The 16,456-nt window shown below is 36.5% G+C and overlaps 1 protein-coding gene across 1 annotated transcript in view; it reads left to right on the top strand.

Annotated features, from left to right (window-relative positions):
- LOC149084411 (uncharacterized) overlaps window positions 1–16,456 on the top strand; it is a 36,584-nt gene that overhangs the window by 1,406 nt on the left and 18,722 nt on the right. Inside the window, exons 2-8 of the mRNA XM_089234807.1 lie at window positions 3,372–3,416; window positions 3,584–3,730; window positions 5,985–6,169; window positions 8,499–8,602; window positions 9,353–9,843; window positions 10,109–10,511; window positions 14,282–14,340. Coding sequence (XP_089090933.1) covers window positions 3,372–3,416; window positions 3,584–3,730; window positions 5,985–6,169; window positions 8,499–8,602; window positions 9,353–9,843; window positions 10,109–10,511; window positions 14,282–14,340 — 1,434 coding nt within the window. The remainder of the gene's footprint in view (window positions 1–3,371; window positions 3,417–3,583; window positions 3,731–5,984; window positions 6,170–8,498; window positions 8,603–9,352; window positions 9,844–10,108; window positions 10,512–14,281; window positions 14,341–16,456) is intronic.

Raw genomic sequence — 16,456 nt, forward strand, 5'->3', positions numbered from 1 at the left:
AGAAAATTGTAACCATGGACCCTTGTTTAAAAAACATACCTGATATATGTGATAAGCATACCTACAGAAATTTATTTATAATACACAATAATTTTTCACACACACAAATCTTTGTATAAATAAATTGAAGCATCTGTGGAGAAGCGAACCAATGTATGTATGTAAACTGAATTTTCATTCAAAAAATATTTACATGTTTTTTCAATACTTTTTTATAAGTTTTATACAGGTACATCAGACTTTCATAACTGAAATATCAAGAGACAAAAATAACATTATCTTATAATGAAAAGAAAATAACTGTGGGATTCTTGAATTGAACATTGGCAACAAACATCTTCAATTGAAGCAGAACAAAAAGTATAGTTTTTCTTATGTGAAAATAACACCTAAGCAGAAAATAAGCCTTAGCTTGATTTTTTAAGATGCTGGTAATATAAGCCCGACCCAGAAAATTTGCCTGTTAAAATCGTCAGCCAGATGAAGGCATTCTGTAGGTCTGTTTCTATACATGACAGGTTTCTTGTATAAAGTGAAATTAATATATAATAATCTTATTAACATTTATGTTTAATGATAATTCAAGTTATTCTGTGGTTTTAAGTTCCCAAAAATGGCTAATTTGGCCAAGTGGAAAACACCTCCAGAGTAATGAATCCTCAGAATGACTTATCTCCTCCTCTTAGCCAGATCATTTTTTAATTATCACTGCTCCTTTAAAAATATTTCAGAATTTAATTTAATGAAGTAGGGATATTCTTTAACAGTGAGGAATTTAAGAAAAAGAGAAGCATGAGATTTTTTAGCTCCTGAAAGTTCGGGTTCGATTATAAAAAAAAACTGTGGTTCGGGTTACATAGCTGAAAGGTTTTATTTTTGACTTATCAGGACACTTTTGGTTACATTTTCTGCAGGGTCAGAAAAATTTGGAGAAAAAAAAAATTCAGGCACCATTCTGATTTCTCAGAATTTTCATTATCTCCAAATTCATTTATTTTACCACAAACAATTTTCTTGCTGCAGTTCTGCATACAACTCAAGGTTCAGATATAATTACACAGAAGTGGGTGTGTTTGTGTGTGAACAATTATTCCCTTACTTATAATCATGGTCAATTTTATTGATCAAATACATAGTTTAACATTCACCAAAAATGTATACTTAGACATAATATAAGATGTACACGTAAAGGATGTGCATTAGGGTGGGTCGGAAAAAAATATTTTATTTGCAAATCGCTATAGTGCGGAAAAGTAGCCTCCTTTAATAAAAAGAAAAATTATGTAAAAACATTTAAAATCGATTGACAACTTCCGGTCATGCATCGTACTTGAAGTTTATGAAAATTGACAAAATTGAACATTTTTCTTAAATTTTTTTTAATATTACTTAAAATTTGATGATCGATGTGCAAAAGTTTCTTATGCTTACTTTATGGTTCAATAAATTAAAACATCATTGATATTGCAATGTTTATCGGTCGCACAATGTGTTCAAAAAACTGGAATTGACCAAATTTTTGCAAGTTTCATTGTACAGCTCTTTGCATGCTTTGTCAGAACAAAATGACCCAGAATTTACCATGAAGGCTGCACATTGAGTTTCACCTACACTCTATCCAATCAACCATCCAAAGTAGGAGAGTGTATGTACTTTACATTATAGTTACCAAAATTGACTAGGATTTACTGGTTTACAGTTTCTTCTATTGTTTCTTTTCCAAGTGTTCACGTTTAAAGTCTAATTTTTGCACAATGAAACTTGCAAAAATTTAGTCAATTCCAGTTTTTCGAACACATTGCGCGACCGATAAACATTGAAATATCAATGATGTTTTAATTTATTTTACTTTATTGAACCATAAAATAAGCATGACGAACTTTTGCATGTCGATCGTAAAATTTTAAGTAATATTAAAAAATTAAGAAAAATGTTCAATTTTGTCAATTTTCATAATCTTCAAGTACTACACGCGACCAAAAGATATCAACTGATCTTAAAATTTTTTATGTTGTTTTTCTTCTTATTAAAAGAGGCAACTTTTCCGCACTATAGCAATTTGAAAATGAAACTTCATTTTTTTTCAACCCACCCTGTTGTACATACATGTTTAAGTTACATATTTTGAAGTTGTGGAAAAAGAAAATTCAATTTTCCTCCCATTTTGCCCAAAAATCCCGCCTGGGCTGTAAGTGAACAATTATTCTCTTATTTTATTATTCCCAATTTTATTAATCAAATACATAGTTTAACATGCACTAAAAATATATATTTAGGCATAATGTAAGATGTACACATGTTTAAATTAGATATTTTGTGGTTGTGGAAAAAGAAAATTCAATTTTGCCCAAAAAAACCCGGGTTTTCTACCCAAAAAACACGGATGTGTGAGAAAAACCTGGGTTTTTTACAATCCTGGTCTAAAGCGCCTGACTGGTGCAGTGGTAAGATGCTCATCTTCCACTGTGAAGGTTTCTGTTAGGGTTCATGGGTTCGATCCCCAGGGAAAATAAGTTCTTTACCTACCGAGCCTGGGGTAGCCACCGATAGATGACACCTTGATTTCCCACCCAACTCCAATCATAGGAAATAGCGTATGGCAATATTACATATTACCAGAGTTGGTATGCTGTAAAGTGGATTATCTGTCAAAACATTGCTTTCCAATGATATATTTATTTGATACATTCAGTTTTTTTTATATAAGTATTTCACTGTATATACAGTAGTCTTACTAATCCGAGGTGAGCAGGATCAAGGCTACCTCAAATTACTGAAAAGTGAGATTAACCGAAAAACAATAGAAATTTATGTTCTGGGAGGGGACTTACACATTAGTTGCACTTCTTACCTATTTTATTTTAAATTCAACTGCTTAGTTCATTACAATTAGGGTTATCAAAAACGATAGCTCTTCACAAGGCAGGCCTAAAATAAGTTCTCATATTTCTGGGACTCGATATGAGTGTTTTATTATTTTTCTCACTACAAATTTTTTATAGAGAAGCGTGTGAAAAATTCAGACATGGGGATACAGTGAAGACTCCAACCTATGGATCAAAGCCCTTTAAAACTAAAATTGCTCACATTCTGTAGAAGAATTGAACAAAATGAAATAAAGTGTGGCCTTGGTGAAAAAAAAGAAGAATTTGAGAAAGAATTCTGAAAAATTCTGGCTCCCCCACCCCGAGATTATGCAGAACCTCGAACTTTCAAGAGTCTGCTGTATGTATACAGGTTGTCTCAAATTGTTTTCACATCAAGTATCTCTGCAGCTATGAACTTCAGCATCAAGCATATGTATCAGATTTATTTCCTGTCGTTTATTCATGTTGTGATGTTTGATTTTATTCTTTTTTTTCTTTTTCCAGGACCATGGCATTGAAATAGTGAAAGTAGTAGAGACTCACAGAAAAGTAATTTTTTTTTTCATATCTTTTCAATCAGATGTTTGATTTATAATTTTGTGTGTTGGCGAATATCCAATCAAATTGATGGGGTTTGTTTTTCAATCGACCCATAAACAATTTCTATGATATCGATTAGTTCACATTTGATTATGTTTCATTTGTATTATTATCAGATACTGCCAGTATGTTCTGGCCAGGGATGGAGTCTGGTTTCATCGATGTATGGATTGAGGTGTTGGCAGAAGGAACTCACTCTGAAGATAATGGGAGCTCCAATAACTGTCTATGGATGTGTGAAACAGATGAACTGCAGTGCAGTGGTGAGTCCCCCAGCCATATTTAGAGCACAGTGGAACTTACAGTGGAATTAATGAGCAATTCACATAATAAGCAAAAATTTTGAAAAACTTTAGATTTGATTAGCGATCGAGGATTTGTATTACGAGCAAACATTTTGCACTTTTATTTATCTTTGCTTTATCACAATTGAGCTGATGGTTTTTTGCTTTCACCCACACACATACTGTGGAATTGTGGATAGTATTCTCCCTTACAGGCTCTGGTCAGCGTGCCTTACTCGAAAAATGAACACTCGTACAAGCATGGCGGTTTACTATATAAACTATATGTCCCATTGTAAGTTTTTTTTTTATAAATTCTGCTTGGTCAGGATGATGATGATGACCATAGATGAACTGATGGACCCCCAGTGCATGCAAGAGGTTATGCATAACATCTCAGGTGAGGATAGAGAAATGAGAAGTCCTTCACTTCAAATGAGATTAGAGAGATGAATAAAATGTGAGAAGTTGTGTAAAATTCTGTAGAACAGAACCAATTAAATAAAGCTCTAGCAGTGTGTGAGCAGTAAATCTGTCCAAAGAAAAAACAATTTCTCCATTTCCAAGAAATCCTAAAATGGAGGCAAGTCATTAGATAGGTTCCTTTTAAAAAGTCACATAAAAAGAATAGGTTTACAGAAAAAGTGAGTCCCTAAAGTAAGTCTTCCTCCCTCCCTTTGTTTAGAGTAGGTTAATTTGCAAATCTTATTGAATTGCATGTTTATTTAAGGCTCTCATTATATTATACATATTTTATGGTATTATTTATCATATTATTGTGTTGTATTATTGATTGAATGCCCTTTTTATTAGTCACTAGCTATAATACCCGGTGCTGCCCGGGGATGAGGATTTTTGGATCACATTATATCCACCTCTTTCTTTGAGGGACATACAAACCGTATTCAAGTTAACCAATATGGCGACTTCCTGCGCGACTCATGAAATAAGCAAATCTAGATTTAAAGAAATGTAGAAATGAATATTTTTTCCTCTTTTTTTTTAAGCGGCACTAGGTATTTTGATTCTCCCCCCCCCCCCCGAACTTCAAGTTATCCATCTGCTTGTTTCTGCTTCAAAAAATGCTTAATTAAAGCTGTGGAATTTCTTGGATGTACTTTACGGGCCCATAATTAATTTTAAAACATCCTAAACTATATGAATTTATGCAGTTGAATATTAAAAGACAATATGGAGACATTAATTTTCATGCTGTATAAATAAAAAGTTGAATCAATGCTATTCTATGGATATCCAACTCAAAAGTAGGTCTCTGACTAATTATTTCATATTTAATTTTCTGAGCTTCGCATATCTCTCTAAGCGAACTCAATATTTCAAAAATTGAGAATTAAATAAATTTTTTTAAATTATTGATGTGGCAGAAAGCCTACTAAATTTCCACATTTACACAGTTAAATCTGCAATTTTAACACTGATTTCTATGAGGATCATCCTTTGCCTTACTCTCAAAGAGATGCTGATGATGGCATCTATTCAAAAAGGTCCCATTACTGGGAGGATTGAAAAAAGTGGCAAACCATTATAAAGGCATAAATTATTATACATACCCCAGCAGCGTTAAAGAAGTGACAAACCATTATAAAGGCATATACACATATGAAACGCATTGCTAGGGAACCACGGTAACCAAAGTAAACATTCCGAAAATTATTGTTGAGACCCCAAAACCATTGTTGCCCGACAGTTTTTGCCAATTTCAGGCATTTGCCCTGCTCTGATGAACTTTTAAAGTAGCCTATCATTCAAGTCGGTCCTATTTGGTATATATGTAAAATTTGGTAACGATCAATCTAAAATTGTAGATTTTAGATTGAAAAAATCTAATTAAGAAAATCAATTTTATATATATAGATTTTTATGTGAATGAATAATTGTGGAACGAATTATCTAAGTTTCCAATATTTACTATGGGGAAGTTTGATTCAAATAACAAGCTATTCGGATAACGAGCACATTAGCAGAACAAATTAAGCTCGTTAACCAAAGTTCCACTGTAGTTATTTGTGGTTGATACATTTAATTTTCTTTTAAATTCAGTTCATTTGTTTTTTACATTATTTGTAATCTTAAAATAACTTAGAAGTGTTTCTATACCATAGTAATGCAGAAAATGTAGGATATTGCTGTCCTACGAGAACATTGTGTATAAGTTTTGTGTGTGTGTCATTGATATCCATATCCAGAAACTGATTTGTATCTTGTTCTACAGCTTGTATTGAATGTGATAGCTGACATCTCTTCGTGGCCCGAGTGGGATGTTTGGGCGGAAGGTCAGACTGTGCACCTTGAGGTGGCTGAAGATCCCTCATTGCATGGAGACAAATATATGCAGTGTGATCAGCTTGTTATTACGAATACTTTCATGCAGACCAAACCGGATGTGTTGATGTACAGGTGGGCATTAGCTTTTTTTCATTTTCTTTCTTGAAATTAAAAAAAAAAAATTTCTCCACATGCACCATTTAAAATGCCATTTGTGTAGTGCCTTCTGAGTGTTAAATAAAAAAGTAGGAGTACAATAAAAGTCACACAGAGGAACATTTCAAACAATCTCATTGTGGGAGAGGGGACCCATTTCTCCATATACTTTCCACAACCTTCCTCGCATCATGATGCCATCAAGACATCTGGGTTGTTGCCAAAATTATTGAATTTGTTCCCATAAGAGTTGCTCTGTTTACATTTATAAAAATGACATAATTAAATGATAAATAAAGACCTATTTTTTGCGGAAACTTTGTAACAGTTCTATATAACTATACTCTTCATTTTATTTTTATTATAAGCTTATCTAAATTTACGGTTTTAAGTATTAATTTCAAGTAACTGTATATACTTTCCCAAATTGCAATTGAAACCCAAACCAGTTGGACTGGATGTAAGACAGCTTCTTGGTGTCGATATAAAATTTATTAAGGACTACTTTTTATCATTTGAGTTGAGCCATCAGTTATGTGCAGTCCCAAAATTTGTTGAAATCAATTCAATCAGTAGTAAATTGCTCTATGGCAATATGATTGGAGTTGGTGTATGAAGGAAAAAAGAAAAGGTATCATGCCAGGTCTTTGAGCTGTACTAATGTGCAGTGAATCCTGCTTATAAAATTTTCAAAGAACCTATCATGAGAAGAGCTGTGAGCAGGGAAATGCGTCAATGTTAATTGCATTCCCAGTATATTTCTGTTTTACCAAAATGAAATAGCACATGACAATAAGAAATGACACTTATTTTTCTACTTGGATGTTTATTACAGTAAATTTATTTTGGTTACAGTAACAATCAATAGACAATTTAAGGAACTCTATTTCAATAATCATAATGCAAGAATTTGAAGATTTACATTAATAAAACTTAAAGTATCACAGTTGTTATTGAAATTGATCTCACTAATGTGATGATCAGAAAAATATCCATACCATTCTACATGACTGTCCACTTCATCCACATAGAAAGAGCATTCGAAGTCATCACCGCTTTTGGCACTTTTTTGGAGATACCATGATTTTCATAAGTCCATATTGCAGGAACCTTATTATTGCAAAAACGAATTCAAGAGGCCATCACATGTTGTCACAGACACAACAATCTTCAATCTCAAATGAATCTGCAAAATGGTGATCGAATACGGTACCAACACGATCATCTCTACAGAATTATGAGATTATGATCTGAGAGTGGTTACAGCATCAGTTTGACCTTCTGGATTAGTCATCACCACTATGAGTGCAGAGGTGCACAAAGCGCCTTTGCCCTTATTTAGTTCATGCTGCAAAAAACAAAGTGAAAACAAGCAATTACAACATACACAACTGCTTTACCGCACACCAACTCCAGTCATATATCGCTGTAGAGTAATTTCTAATCAGTAGAATTGGGTGCGAAATGAAGGTGCCATCTATCGGTAATCGCTCCAGATCTAGTAGGTAAAGAACTTGCTTCTGATGTTCTTTGCCAAAATTCGAACCCATAGACCTTGACGGTAACCTTCATAGTGGAAGACGAGCATCTTACCATTGCGCCACTAACATACACCATAATCCATAGACTTTGATGGTAGCCTACATAGTGGAAGACGAGCATCCTACCACTGTGCCACTCAGGCACCTACTACTCCGGTCATATATCGCCATACTGCAATTTCCAACCAGTGGAGTTGGGTGCAAAATGAAGGCTCCATCCATTGATGGTTGCCCCAGGTTCGGTAGGTAAAGAACTTGCTTCTGACATTTTATGCCCGGATTCGAATCCGTAGACCTTGATGCTAACCTTCATAGTGGAAGACAAGCATCTTACCACTGTGCCACTCAGGCAACATACACAACAGATTCTTGAGGGAAATTTACCGACCACACTGGGCCACCAGATCCAATCAACTTTAAGAGGTAACACTTAATTTGTATAACACATACACACTCAATTGAATAATCTTATCTCAGAAATCTGCATACAGCATGAATCGGCTGAGATTACCGAAACATGGCTGGGGGCCCAATAAATATGTTGCAATGCTTCAAACAGGAAATCACAATGAGTATTAAGAGTTGTGTGGGGGCCATAAAAATAAGTCATACAAAGAGAGAAAAATGCCATCAGCGGTATCCACTGTATGGGAGTTCAGTATATTCAATTGTGTTAAAAAAATGAAAATTTATATATTTCCATAAATATTTAATATTTAATATATTTTTTTTAAAGAAAAGGCTAATTTTTAAAAATTGTCCAGGTTTGGTAATCTTGAACAGAATGGCGTTGGATGGATATTGCTTTGGAGTGCTAAGCGCTTGGAGTGGACATTTTACCTTGCTCAGCCGATCAATGGTTGCTCAAGTAAGTCTACATTGAGTTTATAATTGGTTGTCATGTTGTTACCATCATTATAATTATTTTAGAATGGCTGATGTAATTAATGCAATGGAACCTTGAATACCTAACCCTTGTTTATCCAGAAATTGTTCTGTCAACCTGTGTCTATCTTGTTAGTAATTTTTTCTGCTGATGGTAGGGATATTAAAAATCTATTTTATTGTGAACATACACAAAAACATGTCAAGAACAATACAGGTGACAAAGGTTGTTCCAGATTCTGCCACAAAGCTCGGCTGGAAGAGATCTTGGCAACAGGATAAGTCCAGTGGCTAAGTTCTGGTGTTCATTCATTCAGGTGGCAAAGGTATAGCTCTATAGCTAACTTCATCTTTCCATCAGTTCCCACACCTATGAATCTCCCATAACAGAACTCTATATTAGTGAACACCTTCTATTATTGGACACTTTTTTTTTTAACCTTTAGATGCACAAACTTGGCCATTTTTTGTCAGACGAGATACCTTTTAAGCCAGGAGAGAAAAAAAGACCATGCTTGTAAGGGTTAATTATGTCGATGGGCATCAATGTATTTTACTATCCATCAACAGACATTCTTTGTTAGCAGACAAAATTTTCTGTCTCATGGGTGTCTGTTATAGAGATGTTCCATGTATCTTGTGCAGAAATCTTGATTTCCCAATATATGCTGTCCTAGCTACATCAGAAAATTGATTTTTTACTGTATTTTCATGTTCTATATTCTTCTTACAGATCATAGTGATCTCTGTTTGGACCAGTGTGTGCTGACCGCCATAACCGGATCAGATTCTGCAGACAAAAACCTTGCCGGAAAGCTTTGCGACAAGGTCCAGAACTTGGCAGAGGCAATTGCTACTAGTCACATTAAAGTCCGTCCAATGCAGCCTTTAATGAAATTGAATTCTTCCAACTTGAATAATCCACATTTTCCAGCTATACATTCTGCACTAAGTGACTTGCCGCAGAAACCCTGTGTGCTGTTGAAACTAGAAAAAGTGCGACAACTGAACATATTGCAAAACTGTGCTCTAGCTGTTTTACCAGTTGCTTCTGAGAAATCTGGGAAAATAATAGAGTTCCAGCTAGTTTCTCGGTTACTGAAAGAGACTTATAACGGTAGCATGATGGGTGAGGTAGTTTTGGTTCCGGAGGAAAAACGTCGTTCTAGGCGTAGACACAAAAACAGGAGTGATTCAGTGACCGCACATGGCCCTGTTAATAAGGTAATAATTAATTTTTTCTTACAAATAGATTATGATTAAGTAATTAAGTTTGTACCGCAACCACCTTTGTATAGTTCTATTTCACAAATTATCATGTTGTGAACAAGGGTTCAAGATTAATTCCAGGGAGAAGAAAAGGGTTAATGTAATGACATCCAGCCATGCGGTTTTATTGTAGGCTGAGATATGTTGTTTCATTCCTGTGTTCATGTAACTAAAATTAAATTATATCTGCCTGCAATTTATCATTTACTTCTATCCATAGCGGCTTCTCATTGAACAAAGAAGATCTTCGTCTCTATCAGCTCCAGTGGCGAGAGAAAAACTTCCAGAACTCATGGTCACTGAAGCTGAGGATTCGCTGAGACCACCTGCCAGAGCTGCCAGCCACTCTTTCCTTGATATGATCTTCGCGAGCCGTCGCTCTTCAGATGGCTCAGACAGGCGGGGCAAGAGTCCCACCAGAAGCCGTTGTTCAACGCCCCCACCCACAGAACACAAGTTTAAGAAGAGGAGTTTTTTGTCATCAGCGTCTAGTCAAGAGGATGTCTCTAACGAAGCTTTCATCTCATCTGCATTGCCTTTCACGCAACACAAGGAGCCGCGGGACAAAAATGGCAATCTAGGTAGTGATGTCTCTGATGGTGATATGTTCTTAGAGAAGAAAAGTAATGACTTTTATCTCAATTCATAGACTTTTAGTGTAGAGATAAAGTTTTCTGATGGAGAATTTATCATTATATATAGGTCCAGTTTAAAATAATTTATGGGAAAAATTCATAATACAGTTAAAGTCTGTTATAATGAGCATGACTTATAACAAGAATGTTGCTATTCAGAGTAATTCACAAGTGATAGTCAACAGCAAATGTTAAAGATACAAAAATATTCGCTTATGGTGAGTTATTTGTGAACAAAAATCAAAATTCATTTACGAAAAAAACAACTTAAACTCTCGAAAAGCATGTTTTCTTTTCTTCTTTCTTTAGGAATTCACACATAAAATAAATCAGGAAAAGTGGAATTTTTTTAAAATCTCTTCACCTTATTCATAAGTACTTATAACTGTATGTTATCTTCATATTATCTCTGGTGGTGGTGGGAACATATTAAATTTTACCTGTAGGTGCATTGGTTGGGCAGGTGGTACAGGACCCCTGGCTTTGACAATGTTATTTCCCCAGAAAAATATTTTATCCCCCCCCCCCACACACCGGAATCTTCCAAAACTGAACACTGGGCAAGTAAGTCTTAATCAATTTCTGTCTGAAGTTGTTTTTCACTGCCAGATATTGTGGACTTTTTTACGTTAAAATTGCATGAGTGAGACAGTCTCCGATTTTTTTAGCATTTCTTTTTGCTATGGAAACTTAGCAAATTATACTTAACTAGTATAATAAAACTTATTATACTTCTGAGCAAAATGTATATTTTTTAAATGCGACATTTCAAAATTTGTTATAAAACATCTTTCTCAATAAGAGTGAATCATCAATCAAAATTGTGTTGCACCAATATAGCACAAACAAGCATAACTCTGACAACAAAGCTATGTTAGGGTCATGCATATGCACACACACACACACACAACTTTCCTGCATACTGCTAATTTGATAGCAATCCCCCAGAGGGATGTGTGCAAAGTACGCTGTGGTTTATTAGTAGTAGGGGGGCCATTCAAGTATTACATAAGCAGATTTTCAGCCATTTCTGACCCCCTCCTCATCTTGTCAGCAAAAGTCATCAAAACACTGACCCTCTCCCCACTGTCAGCAGCTTGGAATATTTCATATCTTCAAAAAGGGGTGGTTGATGACATAAGCAACCTTAAACCCCCCCCCCCCTTGTCATCAAAAGTCAGCAAATCCGAAACCCCTCTCGATGCTGGCATAATACTTGAATGACCCCTAGTGCCTAAGTTGCCCTTTGTTTAAAAGTCATCAGGTTGAAGAGAATTTCATATGCGTCCTGCATAGATGCAAAACAAGATAAGTTAATCCTTATGAGAACTTGATCATGCTAAAAGATAGACTCTACCACGAAACTGGGCTGGAAGAGATCTATTCATGCTGAAAGATCAGCTTTTTACGGAACATAATGCAAAAAATTTCATTCATGAAATATTTCATACTAGGAAACAAAAAAAGCTTTCGTGGCCATTGTGTAAATTAGAATTAAATTTTAAAGTTTTTGGGTTTTTTGGCCAACGTGATATATAATTTTGCATTTTGGCATTTCGTTCGCACGAGTAGTGAACATTTTCAAGAATTACGTAACAGTGGGCAAAAGACTACTACTTACGCCTTCTCCCTGCTTAAGTCGCACTGCCTCATCAGGATTGGTCTGTTAAGCCAGATTTTCCCCATTGGTCCAAGTTGTTCCTAAGGGCTCTGGATAATGCTTGGGTTTCAATCTCATCATTTTTATTATGGGAAATCAAACACATCATTTTTCAAGATTTTCACATAAAGATTTTCATCTTTTTTCCTTTCTGTTGAAGCAGTTGTGCTTTTGAATCTTGATTGCTTCTCTTAACGTGGAAAATATCTCATGTAGTTGGATAGCACTTGGGTGTTCGCAAGGAGTATTTCGTGATCCTTGGTCAGAACATGCTCTGCTATGACTGACTTGTCAACCCGACCCAGTCTACAATTTTATTTGTGCTCGACTGATCTGGTCGATATCGATCTTTTTGTAGTGCCTATGTACACTTTTCCACAACTGCACAGGATACGGTAAACCCCAACTGTTTTTAGTCCATCCCATTGATCTTTGGCCGACCTGAGACGTTCACTTAGCTTTTTTGGTTGACTTGAAGATGGTCTTGATGCCAAATTTTCTCAGGTGTCGTCCAATTCGGTCCGTAACTCAAAGAATGTAAGGAAGAAACACTTTTCCGGTCACTGGTTCTTCTTTCTGTGAGGCTTTTTTTGGATGTATGGCCCTCATTAAATCCCCCGTAGAGTATCCATTGGTACATAGTGGTCACTGTTCACAAATGTACCGCTAAGAGATGTCATGAATCAGATCAGTCAATTCATGAAAGATATTGTGGATCTTTTCCATGCCTGTCTCACAACTACATATTTGAGTTGGAATGGTGAATATATTATCAAACTGAAGGGGTGGCAATGGGCAGCCAGGTAGTGGCTAACTTTTATACTGAAAGATTTGAGGCCCAAGCTTTGGTGACAGCACAATACTAGCCATCAACCTGGTTTCGATATGTGGACGACACATTTGTCCTATTGCGCCATGGATAGAAGAAACTTGAAGAGTTCCTAGTTCATTTGAGAAGTATACATCATAACATCAAATTCACAATGGAGGAAGAAGAAGAGGGGACCCTTCCAACACATTTCTAGATGTTCTGGTCACGAGGAAATGTAATAGACTATGGGCCATACGGTATACCATAAAAAGATGCACACAAACAGTTACCTGCACTGGGAGTCTAATCACCATCCTGCTCATGAGCAAGGTATGATCAAAGCTCTGGTGGAAAGGGCAAGAAGAATCTGAGCCAGAACATTTTGATGAAGAAAAATTACACCTGATTAAGACGTTCCAGGCTAATAGATACTCTACGGTGGATGTAATGAGGGGCCATACATCCAAAAAACGACTCACGGAAAGTAGAAGAACCAGTGACAGCGCAAAAGCATTTTTCCCTGACATATCTCAGGTTAGACAGAATTGGATGACACCTGAGAAAATTTGGCATCAAGATTATCTTCAAGCCAATTAAAAAGCTAAGTGAATGTCTCAGGTTGGCCAAAGATCAACGAGATGGACTAAAAACAGCTGGGGTTTACTATATCCTGTGCAGTTGTATAGAAGTGTACATAAGCACTACAAAAAGATCAATATCGACCAGATTAGTTGAGCACAAACAAAATTTTAAACTGGGTCAGGTTGACAAGTCAGCATAGCAGAGCATGCCCTGACCAAGGATCATAAAATTCCCTTCGCGAACACCCTAGTGCTGTCCAACAACATGAGATATTTTCCACCTTAAGAGAAACAATCAAGATTCAAAAGCACAAGATCTGCTTCAACAGAAAGGAAGAGAGGATGAAAATCACAACAGTGCTTGGTTTCCCATTTTAAAAATAAAAATGATGAGATTGAAACCCAAGCATTATCCAGAGCCTTTAGGAACATCGACCAATGGGGAAAATCTGGCTCAACAGACCAATCCCGACAAGGCAGTGTGACTCAAACAGGGAGAAGGCATAAGTAGTAGCCTTTTACCCGCCATTATGTAATTCTTGAAATGTTTGCCACTCATGCAAATTAAAGGTCGAAAGACAAAAACTATACATCACGTTGGCCAAAATACCCGAAAACTTTAAAATTGAATTCTAATTTATTTCATACTATGTTTTTGATACATGTTTATGCCATTATTTTAATATCTATGTCTTTGATGTTGCAGGCGATAACTGTGATTACAAAGTTTTAGGTGATCTGTGTGTCTCATCTCTTCTTAAAGAGGTAAGAGTTCTCAAGTACCCATATTGCGTGGCTCTTTATTTCAACATGTATAGGCTATACATGTTCCATACTATATCCATAGATGCCAATGCTTTTCATTTATCTGGAAGCCTTCCGATTTTTTATCCTTATTAAAATATTCTGGTCGGAAATCCGATCCAAAAAATCAAAATCTTCCGATTTTTTATAACTTCATGGAAAGATCCCTAAAAGTCCTAATTGTGTTTCGTTTGAATGGAAAATCCCTAAAGAAAATAGCCTTTCAGTCCTTAAAATTCTAGGCTGACCACGTTTTCTCAGGAACAATATGGGAAATCTCAGGATTTCAAGCACAAAAAATTAGTAATTGTTGCCAAATATGATGCCAAAAGCAAGCTAAGTAGCCAGATATTGCTAAAAAAATCAGGACTGCAAAAAATGCATCCCGTGATAATGGGATTTATATATGGTCACCAGTTGCAATTCCCTGCTCTCTGTCAAAAAAAAATCCCTGAGTTTTCCTTTTATTTGTGTGACATGTTTCCTTTGATGCGTCATCACATGATAAACTACAGATTTTTCAAGTATGCGAATTGGCATCTATGTATATCCATATTTTATTTTACTGTTGTTTCTAACTCTGCATATTTTTATCACACCTTGTAAATTATAAATACATTATCCCTCTTATTACACCACACCAAGTTATACGCTTTCAGACATCTCAAATCTTTATTAGAACCATTATTAAACAGAACTTGATTAATATCATTGGTGACCATAATGTTCTGTACACAACCAACAGTCTACCAATGTGAGGTATTATTATTTTTGTATCCCGAAACTGGAAGAAAAATTTCAATCAAAAAAAGTCCTTTAATTTTTATTCATCCTTTATAACCTTACCTCGGGAATGGGTTTAGGAAGAATGGTCGTGCTGTCATCCGGAAATGAGTATTCTAGGCTGGGGTCTTTAGTGGGCTTCCTTGATGTGACGTAGAAAGCAAGCTAACAGATAATATACAATATTGTCTGAGGCTTTCATGGCCGGCGTTAAATGACTTGCAAACGGTTTCCGGGTTATTAGGCCATGGTCTAGGAGATTTTCTTCCTGACGTTTTGCCCACATCTGTGGCAGGCATCATCTGAGGTTATTTGGACGTAAGTCTCTGCGGTGAATGTGCCCCCGATGAATGCCAGAGAGAAATTGACCTCGACAGCCAATCGTCGCCAGACACCACTTGCAGCCAATCGGCGCACAACACATCCACACAAGCCAACCAATGTGGTTCTTTTGCGGCCGATCAAGTCTCAGAAATGCATATAGAGAACAAGTCAATGACAGTAGATGTACAAAGCCTTTCTCGCTTGCCGCGGAGACTTACGTCCAAATAACCTCAGATGATGCCTGCCACAGATGTGGGCGAAACGTCAGGAAGAAAATCTCCTAGACCATGGCCTAATAACCCGGAAACCGTTTGCAAGTCAGATAATACACTATCTACCAATAAGTATTTGGACACCTATGCAAATGACGATATCTGCGGTCCTGAGATACGCCACGCCCTCCGCCAGTATATATCGTGTGGGAAACAACATCGGCATTAGTCGCATGAAGATGCCGCGCAGTTCGGAGCTCTCTGATTTCGAGAAAGGTATAATTATCGGGTATCACAAAAATGACCGATCCTTAAGGGACATATGTAGTGAGCTGAAGTACCCAAAATCGACAGTGGCCTATGTGATTAAGAAGTGGAAGGTGAGCTGTGATTGTCAGAATTTGCCCCGAGTCGGCAGACCAACGAAAGTGGGAGATAGAGACCGACAGGTGCTGTCCAGAGAAATTCGGAAGAACCGCACCCAACCGATGGCCCTCATCTGCGAGGAGTTTCAACAGGCATCCGGGAGTATTGTTTCAATGAATACCATCCGTAAGGAAGCACATCTGATTGGTTTTCATGGTCGTGCTGCTGCCCATAAACCTTTGATCACAAAGTCCAACCGTGTTGCTCGGTTAATGTGGTGCAAAGCACATCGAAATTGGACCGTAGATCAGTGGAAACTGGTTCTTTGGCAGTCAAGTTCGGCGGAGGTGGAATTATGGTCTGGGGGTGTTTCTCCTGGTATGGACTGGGAC

This window comes from Pholcus phalangioides, unplaced genomic scaffold (assembly GCF_987345545.1).
Source record: "Pholcus phalangioides strain wild (caught in Gottingen) unplaced genomic scaffold, Ppha-v1.0 ptg000008l_1, whole genome shotgun sequence".
Lineage (NCBI taxonomy): Eukaryota > Metazoa > Arthropoda > Arachnida > Araneae > Pholcidae > Pholcus > Pholcus phalangioides.